The 22,635-nt window shown below is 29.0% G+C and overlaps 2 protein-coding genes across 3 annotated transcripts; one reads left to right on the top strand and one right to left on the bottom strand.

Moving 5' to 3' along the window:
• Positions 1 to 7,610: 7,610 nt before the first annotated feature.
• LOC101210177 (ELMO domain-containing protein A) lies at positions 7,611 to 14,448 on the top strand. 2 transcript variants are annotated; one of them, XM_004140462.3, is made up of 10 exons: positions 7,611 to 7,829; positions 8,161 to 8,340; positions 9,854 to 9,963; positions 11,835 to 11,903; positions 12,040 to 12,155; positions 12,261 to 12,315; positions 12,489 to 12,609; positions 13,050 to 13,097; positions 13,319 to 13,413; positions 13,807 to 14,448. In XM_004140462.3, exons 2-10 carry the CDS (start codon positions 8,253 to 8,255, stop codon positions 13,906 to 13,908), a joined length of 804 nt encoding a protein of 267 aa, XP_004140510.1. In that variant the 5' UTR covers positions 7,611 to 7,829; positions 8,161 to 8,252; the 3' UTR covers positions 13,909 to 14,448. The 2 variants fall into 2 exon arrangements, with proteins under 2 accessions (XP_004140510.1, XP_011656846.1); XM_011658544.2 differs by lacking the exons at positions 7,611 to 7,829; positions 8,161 to 8,340 and adding an exon at positions 8,454 to 8,631.
• An 826-nt stretch (positions 14,449 to 15,274) lies between these two features.
• On the bottom strand, positions 15,275 to 17,442 carry LOC101219480 (transcription factor DUO1). The gene is made up of 3 exons (XM_004140579.3): positions 16,929 to 17,442; positions 16,267 to 16,507; positions 15,275 to 15,929 (listed from the first exon to the last, which is right to left on the bottom strand). Exons 1-3 carry the CDS (start codon positions 17,126 to 17,128, stop codon positions 15,465 to 15,467), a joined length of 906 nt encoding a protein of 301 aa, XP_004140627.1. The 5' UTR covers positions 17,129 to 17,442; the 3' UTR covers positions 15,275 to 15,464.
• Between the last annotated feature and the right edge of the window lie 5,193 nt (positions 17,443 to 22,635).

Below are 22,635 nucleotides of genomic sequence, written 5' to 3'. Positions count from 1 at the left end.
AGAAATTTTAGCTTGATTAATGTAAAATAAAAATACGAATTAGATTATTTGGTTGATGAGAGTAACGTAATACTTACAATATTAGTAGTCACATGGCCACCATGTGGCATTGAAAAAGTTGGTATACTATTGCTATACATGATCGTACTAAGCCCTATTGAATCATTGAGCCCACATATAATATAATTGTCAAGTCTCTATGCCTTTATGCTCCTAATTCCAAATCTACTTTTAAGGATGAATTATTAAAAATTAAATAAATCTATTCTTGAACCTTTAAAAACATGTTTGAATCTTTTGTTAAAGCATATATTTTTCTTTTTAGAATTTCAAATGGGAAAATGAGTCTAAAATTGTTTAAACATTTTTCAAAATCAATGTAGGTAATTTGTATAGTTCTACATGGTCATTTCTCTAACAATATATGTAAGTAGATGTTATGGTGATAGATACGAAAAAGATATATATATGTATGTATTTTGCAAACAAAAATGTTTAGAATAATATATCCAAGTTTGATAAGATCGATTGATGGTTGTGTTTTGTAAAGTTCAACTTTCCATCACATTGGAAACATTTATAAATATAACATTTGTACTTCTCAAAAAATTCTCACAAACATTTATAATATTTTCACACAAAATGTTGTAGTTTAAATCTTAATCTTTAATAGAAGCCATTTCATATGGTTGGATTTATATGTGTGGTGTAAATATATATATATATATATTTGTATGTTAAAAAAAAGTTCTCTCGAGATCTAATTTTAATATTTAAATAAGAAAAACTTTTGTTAGATAACTATATCTAATATATCTTGTTACGTGTTATAGATAGATTTTGTTTAAAAATAGAAATGTTTATTTAATCGGCACGATTTTGCTCCAACAAGCGAGTGGAAAATCTCAAGTAGGCAAAAGAATATAAGAATGGAAATCATATTCTTCATCTCACACCCATTAATATATGTTGTGATATCTAAGTTTTAATTTTAATTACATATTTCTTTGTTACATACAAAGCATTTTCTTAAAAAACTTTATAATATTCTATATTTTAATAAAGATGTGTTAAGGATGATGTCAATTTAATAAATATAGCTTTGAAAATTCTATTTAGTTAAAAATAAATTTAAAGAAATGTTAAAAAATAATAAACTAAAAAGATTTTGAGTTATATTGTTACCAAAACCAACTCACCTCACCAGTGATTAACATAACTTTCTTTTTAAAAAATTTAAATAAATATTTGATTTTTTCGGTTTGCAAATGTACTAAAATATTATATCAATGAATTAAATTTAACCCATAATTTAAAAAGGGACACCATCCTTTAATACAATAAAAAGACCAAGAAAAGATTCCAATAACAAATATTAATGATCATTGGATCTCGTAAACTTTGCATTGCTTAGCTTTTAGGAATTGGATCATTATTTTATATATATATATATACATATTTTTTTGTTCTTATAAAATATATTGATTTGATCTTATAATAAGTTTAGTGTCAAACCATTGGACTAATTACTTATTAAATAATTATTTAGATTTTGGTTAATCAAGACCATTGTCGGATTAATAATTGAATATAAGCACTTTAAATATCTCATCATCATATATATTGATTGCTTTTCAAGAAAATCCTTAAGAAGGCAAAAATAAATAAAGAAAGAAAAAGCACTTTTAATATTTATTGTACTAAAAACCATCATTCCCATGACAATACATATTTTTATTACTTCATATTAGTTGAGACGTTGTTGACCCACCGACCAAAGGAAAATAAAAATAACATAACTATTTTTAAGTGTTATTTTTATTTAACTTTTAACAAGCTCTCGTTCTAGGGTTAGATTGTAAATTCGGTCCTTATGTATTATGAAATCAGGATAAAAAAGAACGTAGAAAAATATAAAAGTAGAAATTTACGGAATTCAATAATCGAGACGCCTTTAAGGGTAAAGAGTTTATTTAGATTGATTTTATAAATATTTTCATTTAAAGAAAATTTTAAAAATAAATAACAAATATATATATATATATATTAGATAATCAAATTTTCCTTCTCAAATTATAAACCTCACATGTAAAATAAATAAGTATCAAATTTACCTATTATAAAAAAGAAAATGAATTCAAATATATATATATATATATATATATATATATATATATATATATATATTTTAAAAATGAGCTAGGTACTATAAACTAACCATATATTTAAGTTAAAGTTAATTGATGATGCATGTTGAAAAGTGAAAAGAAATGAAAGCCACTCATTCAAATTTACATCACTTTGTGACAAAATAAAATTGTGTAATTGAGAATAGGGACCATATAATATAACTTTGTAAGAGGGAAAATTATGGGTGAGGGCAGAAGCACATGCAAGTGTGTAACTTTATAACTAAAGTATATATTATAAGGCACTTACCAATCTATATATATATATAGGAAGGCAAGCAAAGAACAAGAAAACAACTTTATTGGGAATGTCTAAGTGGGTGTGTGTGGAGTGTGACCATTCATTTTTTCAAGAGAGAAAGGACCTTTTATTTGCTCAAAAGGACCAAACCATACAAAATGATATGTTATCATAAGCGTTATTTTTAAATATATCAAAATATCACTGTTTATTTGTAATTAATAGCAAATACATTATTTTTATGGACAAAAACTTTATAATTCAAGGATTTGGTCATGGACTTGGAAGATGTTAGATGATAATTTTACTGCTAATATTATTGTTATTATTTCACTTATATATATATAAAGAGTTAGTTGTTAAGTGAACGTTCGAATCTCTATGTCTAACCTAAATTAGTTGGTGTCTATGATAAATGGTGATAAAATAAGAGATAATCACGATAGATACACATAATAGTCTATTTTTGTGATCAATAAAAAATAGATTATGATACTTTTTTATATTTATAAATATTTTAAAGAAGTTTTGTTATTTAAAATAAATATTATTGTTATTATTATTATTTGTTAGGTCTCTCTCCTCTCATCTATTTTCTTTTTTAATTTATAATATTTTACATAAATAGAAGAGAAAAACTATCAAATATAATCCATCCATTTTTCTTAACTTATTGTTTACCAACATCCCATGTGCTACTATGACTTTGGTCTTCACATTATATTTCTCCCTTCAATTATTCTCTCTAATGTATTATACTCTTACTTAACTCAACTCTTTATTATAAATCTTAGTTTAATTTATTATTATCACACGAGTTTTCACTAATATATTGCGGTTGACAAATATGTTTTAGTACTTGAGAACGTAGAGCTGACATGGTAAAAATATTTTGATTTTTTTCTTCATAAAATATTTGTCTTAAAAATTATTTTAAATGATAAAACTTATTAAAATATATTTACATATATAACCAAATATTGTGATAAATCATAATATATTTAGATAGAATATTGTATGTATCTATTGCAGTCCATCACTGTATTAGATCGTCGTATATTTAATGGATGGAGGAATAACTAATCTCTTTCTTTTTATAATTATATGTATTTTAAATCATATTTAATACTGTTTTTTATTTAGTAATTTTTTTTAAGTATATACACATGTACCCCTATGTATAGTATATACTTTCAAATATATAATTGTTAAAAATCTTATTAGTGGTAATCTATAAAGCTTCTATATATATAATTATATATTTTAAAATTTTAAAATGAAAAATAAATATATAATTTTGACATTTGATTAAAAACTAAAGTTGGAGTAAATTATATTTATAGTTAGATTATACTCTTTAGAAAAGAAATTATAGACAGTTGATACCAAAATTCAAGAAAAAAATCTTTTATTTAAGGATAGCAATAATTTTGTATAGAGAACGAAACAAACGATCTAATTTGTAGAAATTTAAAGAATAAAAAAAAGGTCAGGTCAGAATGATGGTTGTCACACATTCTCATGATTTTAGAAAATAATAGTGTAGAATGTTAGAATATGAGGTCGAGAATTGGCGTACTCTTATTGGAATCATCATAATGCATTTATATAGAAAGTATGACTTTATCATCTAGATTAGAGGCTCAGAGTTAGGTTGAGTCAGATGAAAAAATAGTTGATTAAGTCGAGCATAAATAATAGGTACCAACTTTAGACCTAAATTTAGCATCTTTGATGATTTAATTATTTTCATACTAACTACTTCTTTTCCCTAATTTAAATTTAACCACATTAATAATTAATGATTCTAAAATATATTAACTATGGAAAAAAATTAAGTAATTTATTGAAAAACAATAAGTTGGTCTCAAAATAAAGATGCACTTCCCATTTTAAAAAGTAAAGACAAAATATGAGAACAAATAATGACACTATAAACGTAAATAAATAAATATTTGTAAAGTTTCTTTTTATAGCATGCCTTGCATTATTATTATATACTATAGACATAGCCTTAGGGACATATTTTCACAAAATTACTCGTAATTAAATCACCTATTAAATTATCGGGTTGTCAATTCAGCTATATACATTAACTCTAGTAGTTAAAAATATGTCAAAGTGAAAAAAATTCTAAAACATTTTTATTCTTAGCCGTATAATAAACGGAAATTTTATATCGATTATGCTTTTGATACACATCTATGTTCATATAACTGTTGGCTAAAAAAAGTATATAAAGAAAAACATCTCTCACTAAAAGAAATTAATTTTGTTGCATATAGTGGAAACAAATATGACTCAACTGGCATACACCATATGTTAGCTAAAACCTAAGGTATGTGATGATGAAGTTGATCTGACTGTATCAACCTAGTTGACATATTCACGTGCATAGCTAGAAATATGTGGTTTAAGTTTCTACAAAATTTGATTTGGTAACATGTATTATTAATTTTAATTTTCAAGATTACTTAGATCCATTCGAGAAAAACATTTATTTTTTAGTTTTGTATTTTTAGTATTGTGTTTGTTTTTTTTCAAATTCTTTAAAACTTCCTATTTTTACAATTTATTTGTTTCGAAGTTATATATATTATTAAAATTAAATTATACAACGAGTTGCAATATTACTTATCATTTTTTATCACAAACATTTCAAACAATCATTTTGAATTGGAATCTATTACAATTAGACGTAAATTAAGACCAACGTTAGATATTATATAAAATTTATTTTTACACGTTAACCTAAACTTTTGAATCAACTAATGATTTAAAAGTCTAAAACAACCTAGATGTAATTCAAGATATCATCCTACCATCCCAAATCTAAACTTTTTTTTTGTATGGTGCATTCATTGAGAAGTTGAATTGGCCACCTAATTTTTTTAATTTTAATTTGTTTTAGTACACCTAATCTTTTCTTCTTCATTTAATGTTATTTCTTCACCTTTCATTTTTAACTTTGCTAATTTAATTAGTTTTCGTTTGACATTTTAGCATTCAATAATCCAATTTTGATTAGACACTACTTTGGTAAACACTCATTAAGTACCTCAATCTTATCTTATAAGTCCTAATTTAAAACCATCTATTGATTGCAACAACTTTTACAAACTATAACAAATTGTTCAAATTATTTAAATAGATTTGACGTAGAGACAGTACACGAATAAACAAAATACACACATCATATAAGATGTGAATCTAAAGAAATTCAAGTACAACATACTGAATTCTAATGTTTCCTTGCACTCCAAACTTCAAACTTACTCCTACCGTTTTCCTAGCAATTAATGAAAACAACTATTTTCAAATAAGACTAATAGTTCAACATAATTAAATTTGTTTGTTTGTTTTAAACCACAAATATTGTTCATAACATTATTCATAGCTAACTATATTACTTGACAAGTGAAATGGTACAAAGAATAATGTCATTTTCAATCTAGCTAAGAATTTCGACTATTCAACTATCATTACTCATTTATGACTCAAAGTATATCACATGTTTAAGTTTGATCTCACACTACGTTTTTAATATAAAATTCTTCCATGATCATATCTTAAAAAGTTGAGGAAAAAATCAAATGGATGATCATAATGTTTAATGCTTCACTCACAAATACAATGGTCAGTAGCAACTAATCATAAGATGTATAAAAAGTTAATGGGTGGTGTTTCAAACCCGAACATTAGGTAAATGAACACTTTATAAATATAATGATAATTGAGATCACACTACAAATTGAAGAAATAGTTTCTTCTCACCATGAATGTAGTGTCATATTTATTTTTAATTTAATATTATCCTTAATGTGACTTGTTATTTAATATTTGGGACTTTTTTTTATTCCAATTAAGTAAATGATAATTCTTAAATTAATTAAAAGATAATTTCTTACTTAAACATTAGATGGATTGATTATCTGTCTTTGTAATAATTATTTTCTACTCAACAACAAACTTAATTAAGTTTCTAAAGAAATGGTAAGAGATAGAAACATAATCTCCTAGAATACCACGTAGATCAAGAAATGTTATTCTAACTAATGTTAGTGTGAAAAATGAAAATCATGTAGTTCAAATATTTCTTTTTCAAAGAGGGTGAGAAGGAAAAGAGAGCACAAAAAAGAGACTAAGTCCCCGTTGTTGTTTAAATATATTACATACATATCTTAGTGTGTCAAAATGAGCATAAGCTTAGTGGTAATTGATATGACCTTTCATGTAAGAGGTAGGAGGTTTGATCCCTTTTCCCTCCAATTGTTATAAAACAACTTACATATTAGTTAACATAGACCTATGGGTGAATTTGAATTTTGCATGTGTACATGAACAAAAGTGTATATATAATCCAGTTGTACCCATAAATGATGGTCGACGGTCGTCAAAGGTGGTCTTCCTGGACTTTGCAGTGAGGTATTATATAGCATATTAAACCCATTCAAAATTAAAGAACCTCAAACCAACCCTAAGAATTCGTTACCAATCCCATTAGAAAATATATGTTAATACGACCTACATTTTAAAAATTGTTCTTTTTTATTTTTAAATTTATTTGACATAAAATTTATAATAAGTTTTTAAATTTGTGATTGTCGTAGTTGGAAGATATTGCATGTTAAATTCATAGCTCAAAATGTTATGTATATCTCAAATATTGAAATATAGATACCTAGTAAGCAAATGGAATAAACAAAGTTAAAAATTCTAACTAAAAGCATACGATAATCTCTTATTTCAAGATCGATGGTTTAAACTTAATAATAAATTATGTAATTTAATTACTTTCAAAAGACATTTTTTAAAATAATAAAATAAATTAAAATATTTATTAATTATAGCAAAATTTTGGATTTTATAACTATAAACTTAAACATATTTCTTTTATTAAATATTAAATTTCTTTTAACGCTACTTATTATGTGCAATAAAATCTTAATTAATTAGGCATTAAAACTTTTTTAGTAGGGAAATTTATTTTTTAATTTAACCGTTAATCAACACTTATATCTAAAAAAACTTAAAAAGTATATTTAATAATCTAATTAATAAATAGGTTAATTAAAAAGTAACTTTTAAAATTTTAATTAAAGGAAGCAAAAAGGGAAATTGCCTTTACATTTCTATAATCTTGGAGAGTTTCCTTCCCATTTTAAAATAATATTCTTCCCCAAAACCCAAAAACCAAAAACCAAAAAACCAAAAGAAAAACGCTTCTTAGTCTTTCAGTTCCACCAAAACAAAAACGCTTTTTCCAAAAGGAGAAGGAGAAGGAGAAGGAGAAGAAGATAATACATTACAATTGCAAATCCATACACATTCTCAAATAACCAACAACTTCCATGGACTCTCACTCTCAGATCTTGCTCCAACCCTAGCTGCTTTTCCAGGTCCCAATCAATTCCTTCTACTTTCATTCTTCTTGATTCATCTCTCTCTCTCTCTTTTTATTTTTTTGTCGTTTTTCTTTCCTCACTTTGATAATATCATCTTTCTTCCATTCTCGCCGCCGTTTTACTTGCTTTGATTCTATCGTTTGTTGTTTCTGATTGCCTTAATTGAGTTCTGTTGATTTACTGTTTTCGGATTCCTTTTTGTTGTTTTTTTTGTTCTACATTTCATCTCTGCTTTTATGTGTTTACTGATTTTGGATTTAGCTTTGTCTAATGCTGCAATTCTTATCGCTTTTTGTGTTTCTGGATTGTGGTGGATAATTTTCAGGTTAAGGAGGGGGAACTTGCTGTGTAGCGTTGCTGGTGAGGGATATGGCGGATTAACGTAGAGAACGGTGAGGAGAGGAGAGGTGAAGGGAGATGGATGATAGAGGTGGTGGATCGTTTGTTGCTGTGAGGAGGATTTCTCAAGGTCTGGAGCGAGGAAATACTTGCCATTCAACTTCAGGTGAGTATTATCTTTAATTTCCATCCGTCTCTCTCTCTCTCTCTCTCTCTCTCTCACTACTTTTACTTTAGATTAAAATTAGAGTTTTCGTCCTTGCTTTTCTTTCGCTGAAAAGTTTTCTCTATCTCTCTCTTTCTCTCGCTCTTTTGTTTCCGTTTCTTCATCTTAATTCTTGATTTATGATTTACTTTTTGGTTTAGAAATTTAGATCTGTTGAGTAATGTGCGCTAAGCTCTGCTTATGCTGAGGCTCTCACTGCCTTCATGCTTGCTGAGATTCAAATCTGTTTTGGTGGGTCTACTCAGTGGGATTTTCTATTTCTATTTCTATTTTTTTTTTTTTTTTTTTTTTTTTTTTTTTACCTCTATCTCAACTCTTCCTTCATCCATGTTGAATTTGTGATCAAGTACCGGACGTTTGTGATTCTGATTTTTAAGTTGGTTACGGATTTTATTTTCTTTCTATATATATTTTTTAAAATTTATTAAATTGTACGTTGTCCACTGAAACTTGTGGAAGTTATAGATCTTTCCGGCAGAAATCATGAAACTCATTAATTAACCACGTTTGATTCTGATTATATTATTATTCTCTCCTTATGTACGGTTGATTGTCGGATGAACGTGATGGCAGGACTCAAGCTTGCCTTAGTTGCTTGACATAACTCAAACACCTTTTGTGGTGTGTGTATTTTTTCTTCGTGGATAGCGTTATCTCTACTGCATGTTCTAATTATTAGTTTGCAATTTAGCAAATATACTATTCATTCTAATTTTTTTTTACTGTGCCATTAATTATTACCCCTTTTTTGAAAAAAAAATTGCTGGTGGGAGAAGTATCCTGCAATTACAATTACTGGTTTCGAGTGAGTTAAGACCTCTTCCCATTTTTACTCAATATTTACCCCCGTTTTTTTACTTGATTGATCAGTGATCTAAAGAGAGGTTATTCCCAAGTGAAGTAATTATAATGTTAAAATCATGAGTAAGAGATATGAAGTGTGAGGATCGAATCTCCTTTGTAATGCATTTAATGTGTGTCATGTTATTTATCTGTAAATTGTTTCACAAACTCGTGTTCTTTCATGTTACAGCTTCTTCCATGATTCCGCTTCATCTAGTGTTAATAGAACAATATTCTCCACTTTCTTTTGTTTCTATTTGCAATTTTGCTTTGCTGTACTAGTGATATTTCCTTACCGTTATCTATAATCTCTGTGATTTTTTAGGACCCCTGTAGGCAGTTGCTAGAAACTTGTACTGGATGCCCTCTCATGAATTATGACTTTCCATGGGACTTCTAAATATTTTTACGATATATTCAAACTCAGGAAACCATGAATAAGTTGGATAGCAACTTGCTACGAAATTAAGTTTAATAGCATATACATGAACTCTTGCGTGTGTATTCTTACCATATACATTTAAATAGCTGTCTACAGGATTAGGGGACATCGAAATTGATTGACTGAAACTTCAGTTTTCATTGCTAATGTGCTTTTGTGTTATTTCAGCTGAGGTTGTGGCAGGATCAGCTGCATGGCTTGGCCGGGGTCTTTCTTGTGTTTGTGCACAGAGAAGAGAAAGTGATGCACGCCCATCATTTGACCTAACCCCTGCACAGGTAACCTTATGAATTGGTGATTGTTAACTTCCGTTTTGCTGAATGGAAAGGAGCCTTATTTTAACTATTATGTTGATTTGAAGTGTTTGGAGGCTTGAGAGGTAGTGGTTTATTCTGCTGTTTACCTTTTCAAAGCTCATACCCCTTAGATGGACACTGGAAGGAACTGTGTAGCAATGTGTGCTGTTGAAAGGAACGAAAAGGAATCCGTTTTTTGGGCATCCTTGTTTTAGAAAAAAAATTCAAACATATGCTCATATTTGTCATCCGTTCTTAAGAATTCAAATGACGTTTTTTAATGTGCTTATTCTTTGTGCTGCTGCATATTCTTTTATGAGTTGTTTGTGAAGTAACAAGAGGGTCTCAGTGTCTCACAAAACTGTGTATAGGGTACGGTACCCTAATGTGCTATTCTTTCTAGGGATGGAGGTCTGACTATATTCTTTAGAGCATGTGGGCATATTCATATTTGAATTGAATTTGAAGTTTTAGTTTAACTTTAGATACGGAATGATGAGGTTGGTTGGCTTTCTTACCCCTGACCATTAGGTTGTTTCTTCTTTCTTTTCCAATGCTTTTTTCCATACTCTTGAACATTATGGTCATTGAGTAGTTTCTTCCATATCACACTTGTTTTCTTTTTGGGGCTTGATTGAACTTGTAGGAATCTTTCATTGTTTGGTTTTGTGGTAGTTTTCTTTTTCTGATTTTTCATTCCATCCATTTTTCTTTCAATTTTGTGTATATTTACCACATTTTAGTGCATTTGTACCGAACATGTTAATCTTTCCACAAAAGAAACATGCAGGGAGTTTTCTTATATGAAAGTAGATTTATTACCAGAACTGAAATGTGCACGATGATGATCACGTGTTGCACTTGGCCTAATTTTATCTATTCTTTTTGTGATGTGTGTGCATAAGGAAACAAGTTCTAGTTACCTTCTTAGAGTTCTTTTGAATTGACTTCTTCTCTATTGGTTAAGTTATCAATGTTAGAATCTTAACAAACAAAAAGGGCATTGAATGATGCCTCTGTTTGAAAGTTCAATCTTCAACTTCAATCTTAGGCTTTGCTTATCGCTAATATTGGTTTTTGCCACATTAAACATCTTATCCACCATGTGTATGCCTATAGTGAAGTTTTTAATAGTTTCATTTTTCTTAAATAGAAGAGTTTTGTGATCAACTAATTAATTTCAATGTCCTCATTTTTTATTCTTTGTTGAGCTTGCATTCCACTCTTTCTTATAGATATTAGGGAAAAAATTTGGATGGTGACTCGGTGAGAGGGAGATATGGATACTAGAAGTGGAGAATGACAAGTGGCTTAAATAGTGAGAGGGATTTGGTTGGGATAGTGGAGATGAGTGGAAAAGGAGATGAGCATGAGGCCTAAAGGTTGGCTTCAACTGAAACAAGGAAAAATAAAATCTTATCACATTTTAATGCTAAGTTGTAGGATTGGGTAACTGATGAATATTTAAATGCAAAATAGTATGGACTGAGCCAACCCTTAATTTTCTCATTTGTGAATTGAGACGGAACAACCCCAAAATTTTAACCAACCCAACAGTTTGGATTGAGTTTTCAGTTTTATTGGTTAGTTCAACACCGCTATTTAGTGACAAATTATACAAGCCACGATGTTGCATACCCCTAGAACCACTAGATATAAATCAAAGTGCTTCTCTCTCATAAATCAGCGTTGAGAAACTATCAGCCACAATGTGGTGAACTCATCAAAGACTTTTTCCTATTTAGCACTCTTAGCTCCAAGTCGAAGAAACTATTTCTTTTTAAAAAATAAAACACTGTTTTATGCTCGAATTAACATCTCATTATAACAGCCCATTTTGGTTCTTTTACTAGGAGGAATGCTTGCTGAGACTGCAGAACCGCATAGATATTGCCTATGATAGTTCAATCACTGAGCACCAGGTTTGTTTTCTGCACAACATTTTTGTCCTATATTATGTAAAATCTTGAGATTCTGTGTCTGGTGAAGTTGAGAACCTGAGACTATTTGTGTTTAGTTTTTCTCCTTTATGACTTAAGAGATTTGGATTCCTGATAGGAGGCTCTAAGGACTCTATGGAACGTGGCCTTCCCAGAGGAAGAACTTCGTGGTTTGATATCTGAGCAGTGGAAGGAAATGGGCTGGCAAGGAAAGGATCCATCAACAGATTTTAGGTAATTAAGATTTACGTTGTTGCTTCATACTTTACATGAATTGCTCTTATATTGCCGTATTGAAGTTATTCCTGCGTTATTTTTCTTTCTTGTGCTTTACTCTAGGGGTGGTGGTTTTATTTCATTGGAGAACTTGTTGTTCTTTGCCAAAAATTTCCCGGTATGCAACTTTTTCTCACCTTGCTTTTAGCCCCCTGGAGTCTTGATTTATTTTCCTTTTGGAAAAAAGAAAAAAAAGTTGAACTTACTGATTAGGAACCTTTAGCTTGGAAAATGCATACATGCTTCCAGTGATTGTCTTTTAACCCTAAAGTTTCTGGATATTCATTACAGAAGTCATTCCAGGATCTCCTTCGAAAGCAGGAAGGAGATCGGTCTCTATGGGAATACCCATTTGCCGTAGCTGGGGTGAACATTACATTCATGCTTATTCAAATGCTTGACCTTGAAGCAGGTTTGCGGTCTCTATGAATCAAAATTATTCAACAAAAATTTAATGCACAATTCCCACATATTCAACAACTGCCCAATTTTGTTGCAATTTAGAATGTACCAAATTTCATTCCTTGTTTGTATGTTTTCACATATGATTTTTTGGGTGTGGGGAAGGCAAATGCATGACTTACAGTATTACATGATATTTCTGACGTGGTTGACAATTGTTTTGTATTTGCATTTTCCGAATTTACTTGCTCTCATTCCACTCTGAAAATCACTTCCTGAACTTGCTTCGTGGATGATTCGATGTGATTCGAGGATCTAACTGTAGACACTCTCTAAGTCATCATTTTAGAAATTAGCGTTTTCTTATATCTAAATCTAGGGTTGATATTATTCTAGCTTACGGAAATGTGACAACTTTTATTCACTAATGGGATGAAATGATATTTCCAGTCAAGCCACGGACTCTTGTGGGAGCAACTTTCTTGAAGTTTCTTGCAGGTAATGTGGAACTAATTTGTTGAATATTTGTACCAATAGCATTTCAAAGCCATATATACCAATTGAAATTCTTTTCTGCTCGTAATTTCTTCATCACTAATATATGTAGTTATTGATTATGCAAAATCTTCTTATTAGATGACTTTATGATATATGGATGATTATACATGCAAATCTCTTTCTTAAATTTACTAATCCAGGTATTTCCTTTTTCCTGACAGAAAACGATTCGGCATTCGACCTACTCTATTGTATCACGTTCAAACTAATGGATCATGAATGGCTTGCCATGCATGCATCATATATGGACTTTAATGTATGTTGTCCCGAACCTTGAAATTGTCAAATTTATTGTCTTAATACTGTTCGATACATTCACTCGTTTTCTGTTTTTTATGTATTACATTCTATCAATATCCCCCTCAAACTTTAGGTTAAGACTTGAAACATTCAACTTCTGCTGCTACTCATACAATTGTTGGAAATTGTTGATCCTTATAACCTTCCTTAGGAGTGAATTCACATCCATGGCATGGATTGCATTTGCTATCCCAAGGATTCACCCGGATAAGCATAGAATTAGATGTTTAAAATTGAGCATACCTTAAATGGTCAAGTCATTATATACTACTTTGAAGTTATATATTCAAATTTCCACCCTTACGACAATATAATGGCCCGTGCTTCCTTTTTTGTTGCCTCTTTACAGACGGTAATGAAAGCAACACGACGACAGCTGGAAAAAGAGCTTCTAATTGAGGACATTTCAAGACTAGAAGAACTGCCCTCATACGGCCTTCTCAATCGATGATAAATTCGTTTACGATCAAACCTCTCATTTTCTAATGGAAACAGCTCGTGAGAAAGAGAAAGCAAGTTACGGTATCGTCGCCCTTCCATAGCCCCTTTTAACTAGTTAGTGTTTTCTTTTTCTTTCTTTGTACATGATTATTCTGATCTTCCACATTTTCATTTTCCAAGTGGCTTTCTCTTTTGCTCTCCTATGGCTAAGTAGTGTATCCACATCATCATCCATTCCCCACTTCAATTCTTCAAAGAGAAAAGCCCTTTCCCTTCGTTCCTTCCACTTTTTTCTTCTTCTTTATTGTGGGTTTCTTTTTCTTTTTCTTCTTCTTCCACTTTTTTTTTTCTTGGAATTTGAGGTTGAGACTTGTTTGCAATTAAGTTTGATGGATGAGCTTTTAATTTCTTGCTCTGCATACAAGACTTCCTCTCATGACTTGTGAATGTGAAAGATTATAATGATTTTTTTGTTTTGTTTTGTTTTTTTTTATCTAAACTATGAGATATGAGATTTAATGCATGAGAAAAATGTACCATTCTTCGATTACTTTTGGGTCGATCGAATTTCAAGAACTTTTGTTAGAGTTTTACCATGTTCGTTCTATATCTCTATACTATGCTTTGAGTGATGTACGTAGCGTGGTTAATATAAAGATGAAAAGTAGGGAAGGATGAAGAAAGACATTGATTTCATTGTTAAAAAGTCATCCTAAAATTAAGATTGTAACTGAGATTCTGTTCCATTATACTTCAAATTTATTAAGTTTTTTTTTTTTTTTTTTTTAAATTAGGATTTTTTCCTTGGTTTTGTTAAATTAAAATTTTAGAAGTTTATACAAGACTTCGAGAATTTTCAAATCTAATCTTTTGTGCATCAAGAATTTTCAAATCTAATCTTTTGTGCATCGAGAATTTTCAAATATAATCTTATCTTGATAAAGGTTTTAAATTGATTCTCTTATAACAATTTATAAACTTAACTGAAAAATCAACGTCCTTTTTGTAACCATTTCATTTTTTTATAATTCTAATCATCTTTTTTAAGTAATTGAATTTTTTTTTTTTTTTGTCAAATTTCAAAAATATAACTAGCTTTTTGAAAAGTATTTTTCTTTTAGTTTTGAAAATAAAAAATTTGGTTGGGTTTTCTTTAACAATTGTTAGAAATTAAGTATATGACAAAGAAAGAAATAGTAAAAGGTGAAAATTGTGTCTACAAGTTTATTTTTTTAAAAAAATGGTTATCAAATCAGGTTTAAAATGTATTCTACGATATTTTTCAAACAAAATTGTAAGGAGTTGATAAACCTTTTTAAATTGATTCAATATTTAGTTAAGTTTCAATCAACTAACTAGTTGAGAGTATACACCAATTTGCAACCCGAAAACACAGCTAAAATCTGATTACTTTTTCACTTTTCTAAGTAAAAATGAGAAAACAAACACATTGTGTAGTATACCCCAATTGTGTAGGCAAGCAAAACATTACACATACCAATTTCACAGATACAGATGCAAAATCAAAGTTTCAAACAATTTTACAGAAATGAAAGAGGCAAAGTATCAGTTCTCCGGTGAGCTCGGAAGCGGCTCTAGTTCAAATATGTCTGCAGGAAACTCGCTGAAGAAGCTTTCGGGGTTGTCAACGTTCTCCCTTACAACATCATGACTTGAGCAACATTCCATCGGTTCGTAGAATTGCAGCCCCGATGGAAATTGAACTTCGTTAGTTAATTGAGAAACATCCAAAGTTTCGAGAAAAACATCAAAGTTGGGATCATGGAGTCCTTGAGATGAAAATGTTGAACTTAGAGACTGAGTGTGGAAATTGCTTTGCTGTTCGAATTTGATCGAGTTGAATTCAGGTTGAAGAAAGTCTTGGCCAAAACCAAGTAATTTGGGACTGTACGGATCTGGCACCGAGCAGAACATATTAAGAGGTTCAACATTCTCGGCACAGCAAGACGACAAACACGACATTGGCCTTAAGGATGACTCTCCCTCTGATGCAGAGCTCAGCTTTGGTGCCTTGAAAGTATGAAAAGATAGTTATGGAAATTGAACTAAACATCAAAATCTACAGAAACTTCAACAAAAAGAAGCATCATAATGCCTCCATTGATCAAAAAATTTTGTCAGCAAATTAATAAAAGATCAAACCAACAACATTAATCACCATAATGCATTTAGCAAATGAAAAAACAGCCCCTGTATGTCGTCTTTGACATGACCATTAAGCATCCTAATTTGGAAACCTTTTGCATCTCAGTCGAAACTAAAAGTCCTAACACTCTTAGAAAACTAAAAAAAAAAACTACAAAACTGCAAGAAATCTAAGATCTAAGATAATTAGCAAAGAAAATACCTCCATGGAGGGAATATCAAAATCGATTGGCTTTTCCTTTTTAGCACTTCTTTGCAATTTGGATGGAGCAGGTGATGTCTGCAGAAGCCTAGCCAATCTCTTCTGCCTACTACTCCAAAAATTCTTCACATCATTATCGGTCCGGCCAGGCAAGTAGGTTGCTATCTTTGCCCATTTGTTCCCAAACTGCGCTTGCAATTCTATCACCATTTTTTCCTCCTCTGCTGTGAACTTGCACCCACTTGCCGGAAATGAGGAAGCACAAGAAAACCCAACAGATAAACACAACATTCAAAGAAATTGAAAAAAAAACCACGAATAGCAGCAGCATGGTCAAGAAATTACTCTTGTAGACATTTTCACAAACAGTCATCAGTCAACAAAAACAACCCACTTGCCGGATTTAGGGGAACACAGAAAAACAAAACAAATCAATTCATATTCTAAGGCAATAAATCGAAATCTCAAGGAAGAAAAACCCATACCGCAATTTGAGGAATCATAATCTAGAAATTACTCTATCAGTCATTTTGTCAAACAGTTAGCAAGCAGAAGAACAAACAACAAAAACTAAACACAAAAAACCCACGTCAAACACGTTGGAATTCATCAAGAAAAACTAAATGAAGGCAATGAATGGCAGTTAAGTAAAAATTAGTTACTTTTTCAAGTTGGGTCTGAGTTTATTAACCCAACGAAGACGGCAGGACTTGCCAGTCCGCTGAAGAAGGCCTTTGGATCGAATGGAGCTCCAGTCTCTGGGACCGAAACGGTTAACATGGTTCAAAAGTACTTCATCTTCTTCGAGTTTCCATGGCCCTTTCCTTAAAACTTCATGTGATTGTGATCTTCTTTCCTCCATTATTATATTGCTGGTTTCTCCCTTCACAGAACACTGAGTTTCTTGAAATCCATCTTCAAATATTTTGTTGGTAAATGAGATTGTGTTTGAGGATGCAGGGGGTTTGTTCTTGCGGATTTATGCTTCAAGAAGAAGAAGAAGATTTTGGATTCATTTTTTCAATTTAATTTTGTTTGAAACGATGTGGCGGTTGAGACGGTTATTCCCCACTTCCCTCCTCAAGCATTTCCCCCTCACCCCCACGTTCTCTTCATTTTTCCTTTTCCTTTCGTTTTTATTTATATCTCATTTTCACTATAAACTTTTTATTATAAATATTAATATAATAATATAGATGGGTCTCTCTTGTGGCCATATAGATTTTTCTCTATCGACCTTTCAACGCTCAATGTCATGTGTATATACGAGATTCAACTTAGTGAAATGTAATTTACCATACTTGTTAAATTGTTTATAAAAGGTGGTATTTAGTGGGTTTGTAATTATAAACAATATTGGAGAGATTTTAGAAATTTGAAATTTCTAATTACTTAATTATTTTGTTGGTTCTTAATTTTATTTATTTATTTATTGAGAACGAGAGCAAATTTATAATTAACCATAAACTTTAAGGGATGTATCAATTTAAGCATCAACTAATAATTGTGTCAAGTTTTAAATTTTTGTTAGTATATAACAATTTACCCCTTCCACTATGTTTTGCTTGAAAATTTTGATTTTTTTAGAATCGACTATGCATTTAATTCTAATTGTCCATTTTCTAAGAGAGATTTGAAAAAATCTATACAAGTTTGAGAATTAATGCAAGAGTGGTTTTCAAAAGTAATTCTAATAAATAATCTAACTTGACCTCGAAAATAATTTAAGAGTTTAATTGACTCAAAAGAGAAGTTTCACTCGATATTAGTAAAACAAAATTTGGAAGGTTGTAATATTAGTCAAACAAATTAAATTTCACTTTACTATTGTAGTCTATCGCTAATAGATTATAATAATCTATCAACAACTAAACGTTTATTTCAGATAGATTTTATTTACATTTTTCTTAAAATAGGGTTATACACCTAATTATTATCACTAAAAATCGTTCCTATTCATAATTTTTCTACTATAACTCCTTTGCTTTTGACTAAACATCCAATTATCAATTAGCATAATTATTTAAGGAGTTATTCATGAGAGACCACCAAATTACTCTCATTTTGGTCATTTCTATTATAAGACTTTAATGTTCTAATTATCTTTTCATCTTTTTCTCAATTAAATTAGGACAATTATCCACCAAAGTTTATGTTTTTGGTAGATTTTCAAGATCTTTCCTACTGATTTGTGTCTACCCAATCTTGTATTAGTTGGAAAATTAATATTAGGGATGTTTGACCTCATGACCAATAATCCAGTTCGAATGAGTTTACAATTTGATACACTTACATCACAACTCACTATCAAATAATTCTACCCTATCAACTTCAATACTATTTATTATTGCAATCTGAGTATTTATGGAATAATTTCATTTTTTCACCCCTTTCTCTCTCCACTTCTACTGTTTTAGATTTCAAAGAATCTAAGTGTTTATCTCATATTAATTATTAAGAAAATTTTGTAAAACCCATATTAAGTTTCCTATCAAATTTGAGTGAAATTCAAAACATATGACAATTAATATAGAAAATTTGATGAAATATATATATATATATAATAACTGTATCAACCAAGTAAATTAAGTGTCATCTATTCCACCTTATATTTGATAGATTGACTAATTAAAAAAGAGTAAATAATACAAATATCATGAAAATATATACTGCAATATTGCAGTTTTATGGTCCAACATAAACATAGCTCAATTGGTAATTGATAGTATTTGTACTATCAACCTCAAAATTACAAGTTCATTTTTCGTATCTTATACTTTAATTACAGTACCTTTCAAGAAAAAACATTGGGGCATTGAATAATATATTAAAAGATTGAATAGTAAATTGCATTAGATACAAATATTTTGAGTGTGACCTATATAGTGTCCTATTGTACTTTAGACAATACACAACTATTTCCATTTTAATGTTTAGTACTTAAAAGTGTTCACTAGAACTTAAACCTCTTTTCTATGGATTTATATATGAATCAACTTAACTAACTAAAACACATACATATATATAAGTCGTTAAACAACTATTCAACCTACTTTCTCCTCTACAAATCATCTGCTCAAAATCAAAAATCAAAACATGAGTCAAAGGCATCATCGAACTAGCAAATGTGATGATCTTTTCCTTAACTTTTCACACTCATAAAAAGATTGTAAAGTTTGATTATATATTAAAGTTTAAGAAGCAATGACATGACTATATATATTTCTTGTTCACAAACAATGCTCCTCTTTACTCATATTAATAATATATCACATGGACTTACTTTGTAACAATTTGGGTAAGGACTTAAAAAGAAGCTTATTAATATAGACAAAGTAACATGAATGTTATGTACCTTAACCACATCACATGTGAAACACTACAACCCCAACACATTCCAAAATCACTAAATACAACCTAATATTGTCATTAATAGAAGAATTAAACCAACACAAAAACACATTTGATAAGTGGTTAATTAATCTACCATAAAACCTAATTATAACTATATTATTATGAATAAAAAAGATCATTACTTGAACAATTTAAGTGGACAAAGAAGTTGGTATATATATAGCCGGAAGTTTGAAGATGTGAAGTCATATGAATTTTGGTTCAAAGAATATGTAGACTCCATAGGACTAAATATTAACTCCTTACATGAATTCCAACTTTCTATCAACATTTTGAAATTCATTGCTCCATATTTTTCTTTTCTTAAAATTAAACAACTTTTTAAACTTTAGTTGGTATAATATAATGCTTTAGTACTTATATATATAGTGTATAAAGAGAAGAAAATGATGCGTGTGTATATATATATATAGTGTGTGTGTAAAACACATATTTGTATATACTTTCCATATATAATCATTACACATAAGATTTATATATTATTACATTTATTAAAGTTTATTTACACAACCTAACTAATAACTAAGATAAGATATATAGTTGTAAATCAAATAAGCCAAATAACTTTTTGTTCATCACATCAATTTAATTATATTGTTAGTACTCTAAAAGATAATTTAATAATTACTTGTAGATTTAATTCACAAAATAAAACATATGTGGAAACCTTTTTTTATTTTTTAAATTTAAAAATTCATTATTTAAATAGTTGTTATCAATTATTGACACATTATTTATGAAATAATTTTATAATTATTGAGTGTTACACCTATAAATATATATATATAAATGGTTTTCTTTTTCCTTGGAAAAAAAACATAGCTTTGGACCTTGAGCTATGCACTTGCTTTAAACTAAAAAATAATAATAATATAGTTATAACAAGATTTCTCCTACTTTTTATAAATTAAAATTATTGTAAATAGAAATATTCAAAATTAAAATATTTACTATATTTATCGATGTGTTAGTGATAAATTTGGTATGCATACAAACAACAAATAATAAGTTCCTCCATGACATTATTAATAATAATATTTTTATTTTATAGTATAAATTCACTTAATTTTATGTTTTTACACTAACGATTGTGTACTTGATATTCAAACTCGATTAATTTAAGCCTAATTCAACTCATTAATCTATTATATATTTTACATACAGAGTTACACATTAAAAGCTAAAAACTTATAACACTATTGAATTAGAAGTATGTTCATATGTCACACCAATAATAGTACTATATAATGTTTCCATTACTATATATATATATATATTCCATTAATAAAAAGTTGGGATACTTGTTTTTTTCTCGACAATCATAATATATAATAATGATTAAGATTTTGATTATTCATTCTATATTCAAACGTTAAGATATTAAAATTGTATGAAAAAATATTTAACCCATTCATCACTTATGTGAACTTAAAATGCTAATAACGATTTTTTCAAATTATGAAAAAAAATTAAAATACTGCTTTACTAATTCTTGACCTTCATATTTTTCTTTAAACTATATTGATTGAGATTTAAATTATACATATAATTGAAATATGGAATTGTAATTTAGGGTTAATAAAAAGATGAGTGTGCTTGGTTGTTTGAAGTTGTCTTTTTCAGAAAATACACAATAGTAATAATAATAATAATAATTGGAGAGGTTTGGGATTAGCCAAAACTTGTTCCCCGCCGGATTTGCCTCTTTGTCACGTCTTCTCTTTCTATTATATTTCTTTCTTTTTATCTCATTTTTTGTGACCTCTTCCTTATTCAAAAAATGTTTGACAACACCTATGGTCATATATGACTTTTTCTAAACACAAATTCAATATTTTTAGATTTTTTTCTCTTTATATATGATTATATGAAATGCGTTAAATATGTGATGGATGCCATACTTAATCTTATATTAATATGGTTAAATTAAAATAAAATTTAAGTAACTTGAGATAATCCAAAATGGTTAAACCAAAATAGAAGAAAATATTGTTTAAATTAAATTCACAAATCATTAATAATGATAAATTAAATTAAATTAAATTAAAATATAACTCTTTAGTCTTCAATTTTTTTTTTTTACGTTATTTCATAATAAATTTTACTATATCATTTCAATATTAATCTTTTTTAGAGGAATTAATAATGTAGCTTCAAATATTGTACTAACACGCATGTGTTCGAACTATCTCGAAGGATTTGTATAATTAATTTTTTTAAATTGAAGAAGTAATTAAATAATATTTTAAAGTATTAGGGTGTGAAGTTGTATATTTTAAATAAATTGGTAACTGTTTTTTTTATTTATTTAGAAATAATAATTTTGATACTAATTGAGGATTTAAAAATATTAAAAGAGAAGAAGAAAAAACCATGAAGGACAGAGATGTGGCAGAGACAGGTTGGGACATAAATAGTCAAGTTGAAGAAGACATATCAACAAAGCTTTGGATACTCTCTCTTATTTTTTTATATGATTCCATATGGTTTATATGTATATATATGTGTGTGCATTTCTTCATGATCTTGATCTTAAATTAAATTAATCAATTACTGCAATTTTAAACTAAGAAGATTTATCATATATATACCTCAATTTTTAAGTAATACAAACTAGTGATAGTGAAGAGAGAAAAAAAAAAAGGCTATTTCAAGGAAGTCATGTTGCCCCTTTTTTCTCCTTTATTTGGTTGGTGTAAAGTTTCAAATATTGCATTTTGGTATGCTTCATACTCGGGACTAATTTGAAATCTAGATTTGACACGTAATGGCTTTAACATTTTCTTGCAACTTGGTCACGCGCTATTACTTTTCTGGAGTTGTTTCTAAAAGGACAGCTTGGTCACGCGCTATTACTTTTCTAAAATTGTTTATAAGAGGACTATATGATCTTCACAAACCAATACGCAAGTTCTCTGTTATGTTTTATTTGCCTTTCAGTCGTATGCTTTTTTT

The sequence above is a fragment of the Cucumis sativus genome, chromosome 6, assembly GCF_000004075.3.
Source record: "Cucumis sativus cultivar 9930 chromosome 6, Cucumber_9930_V3, whole genome shotgun sequence".
In the NCBI taxonomy this organism is placed as follows: domain Eukaryota; kingdom Viridiplantae; phylum Streptophyta; class Magnoliopsida; order Cucurbitales; family Cucurbitaceae; genus Cucumis; species Cucumis sativus.
This window is presented reverse-complemented; position numbering and strand designations above follow the sequence as displayed.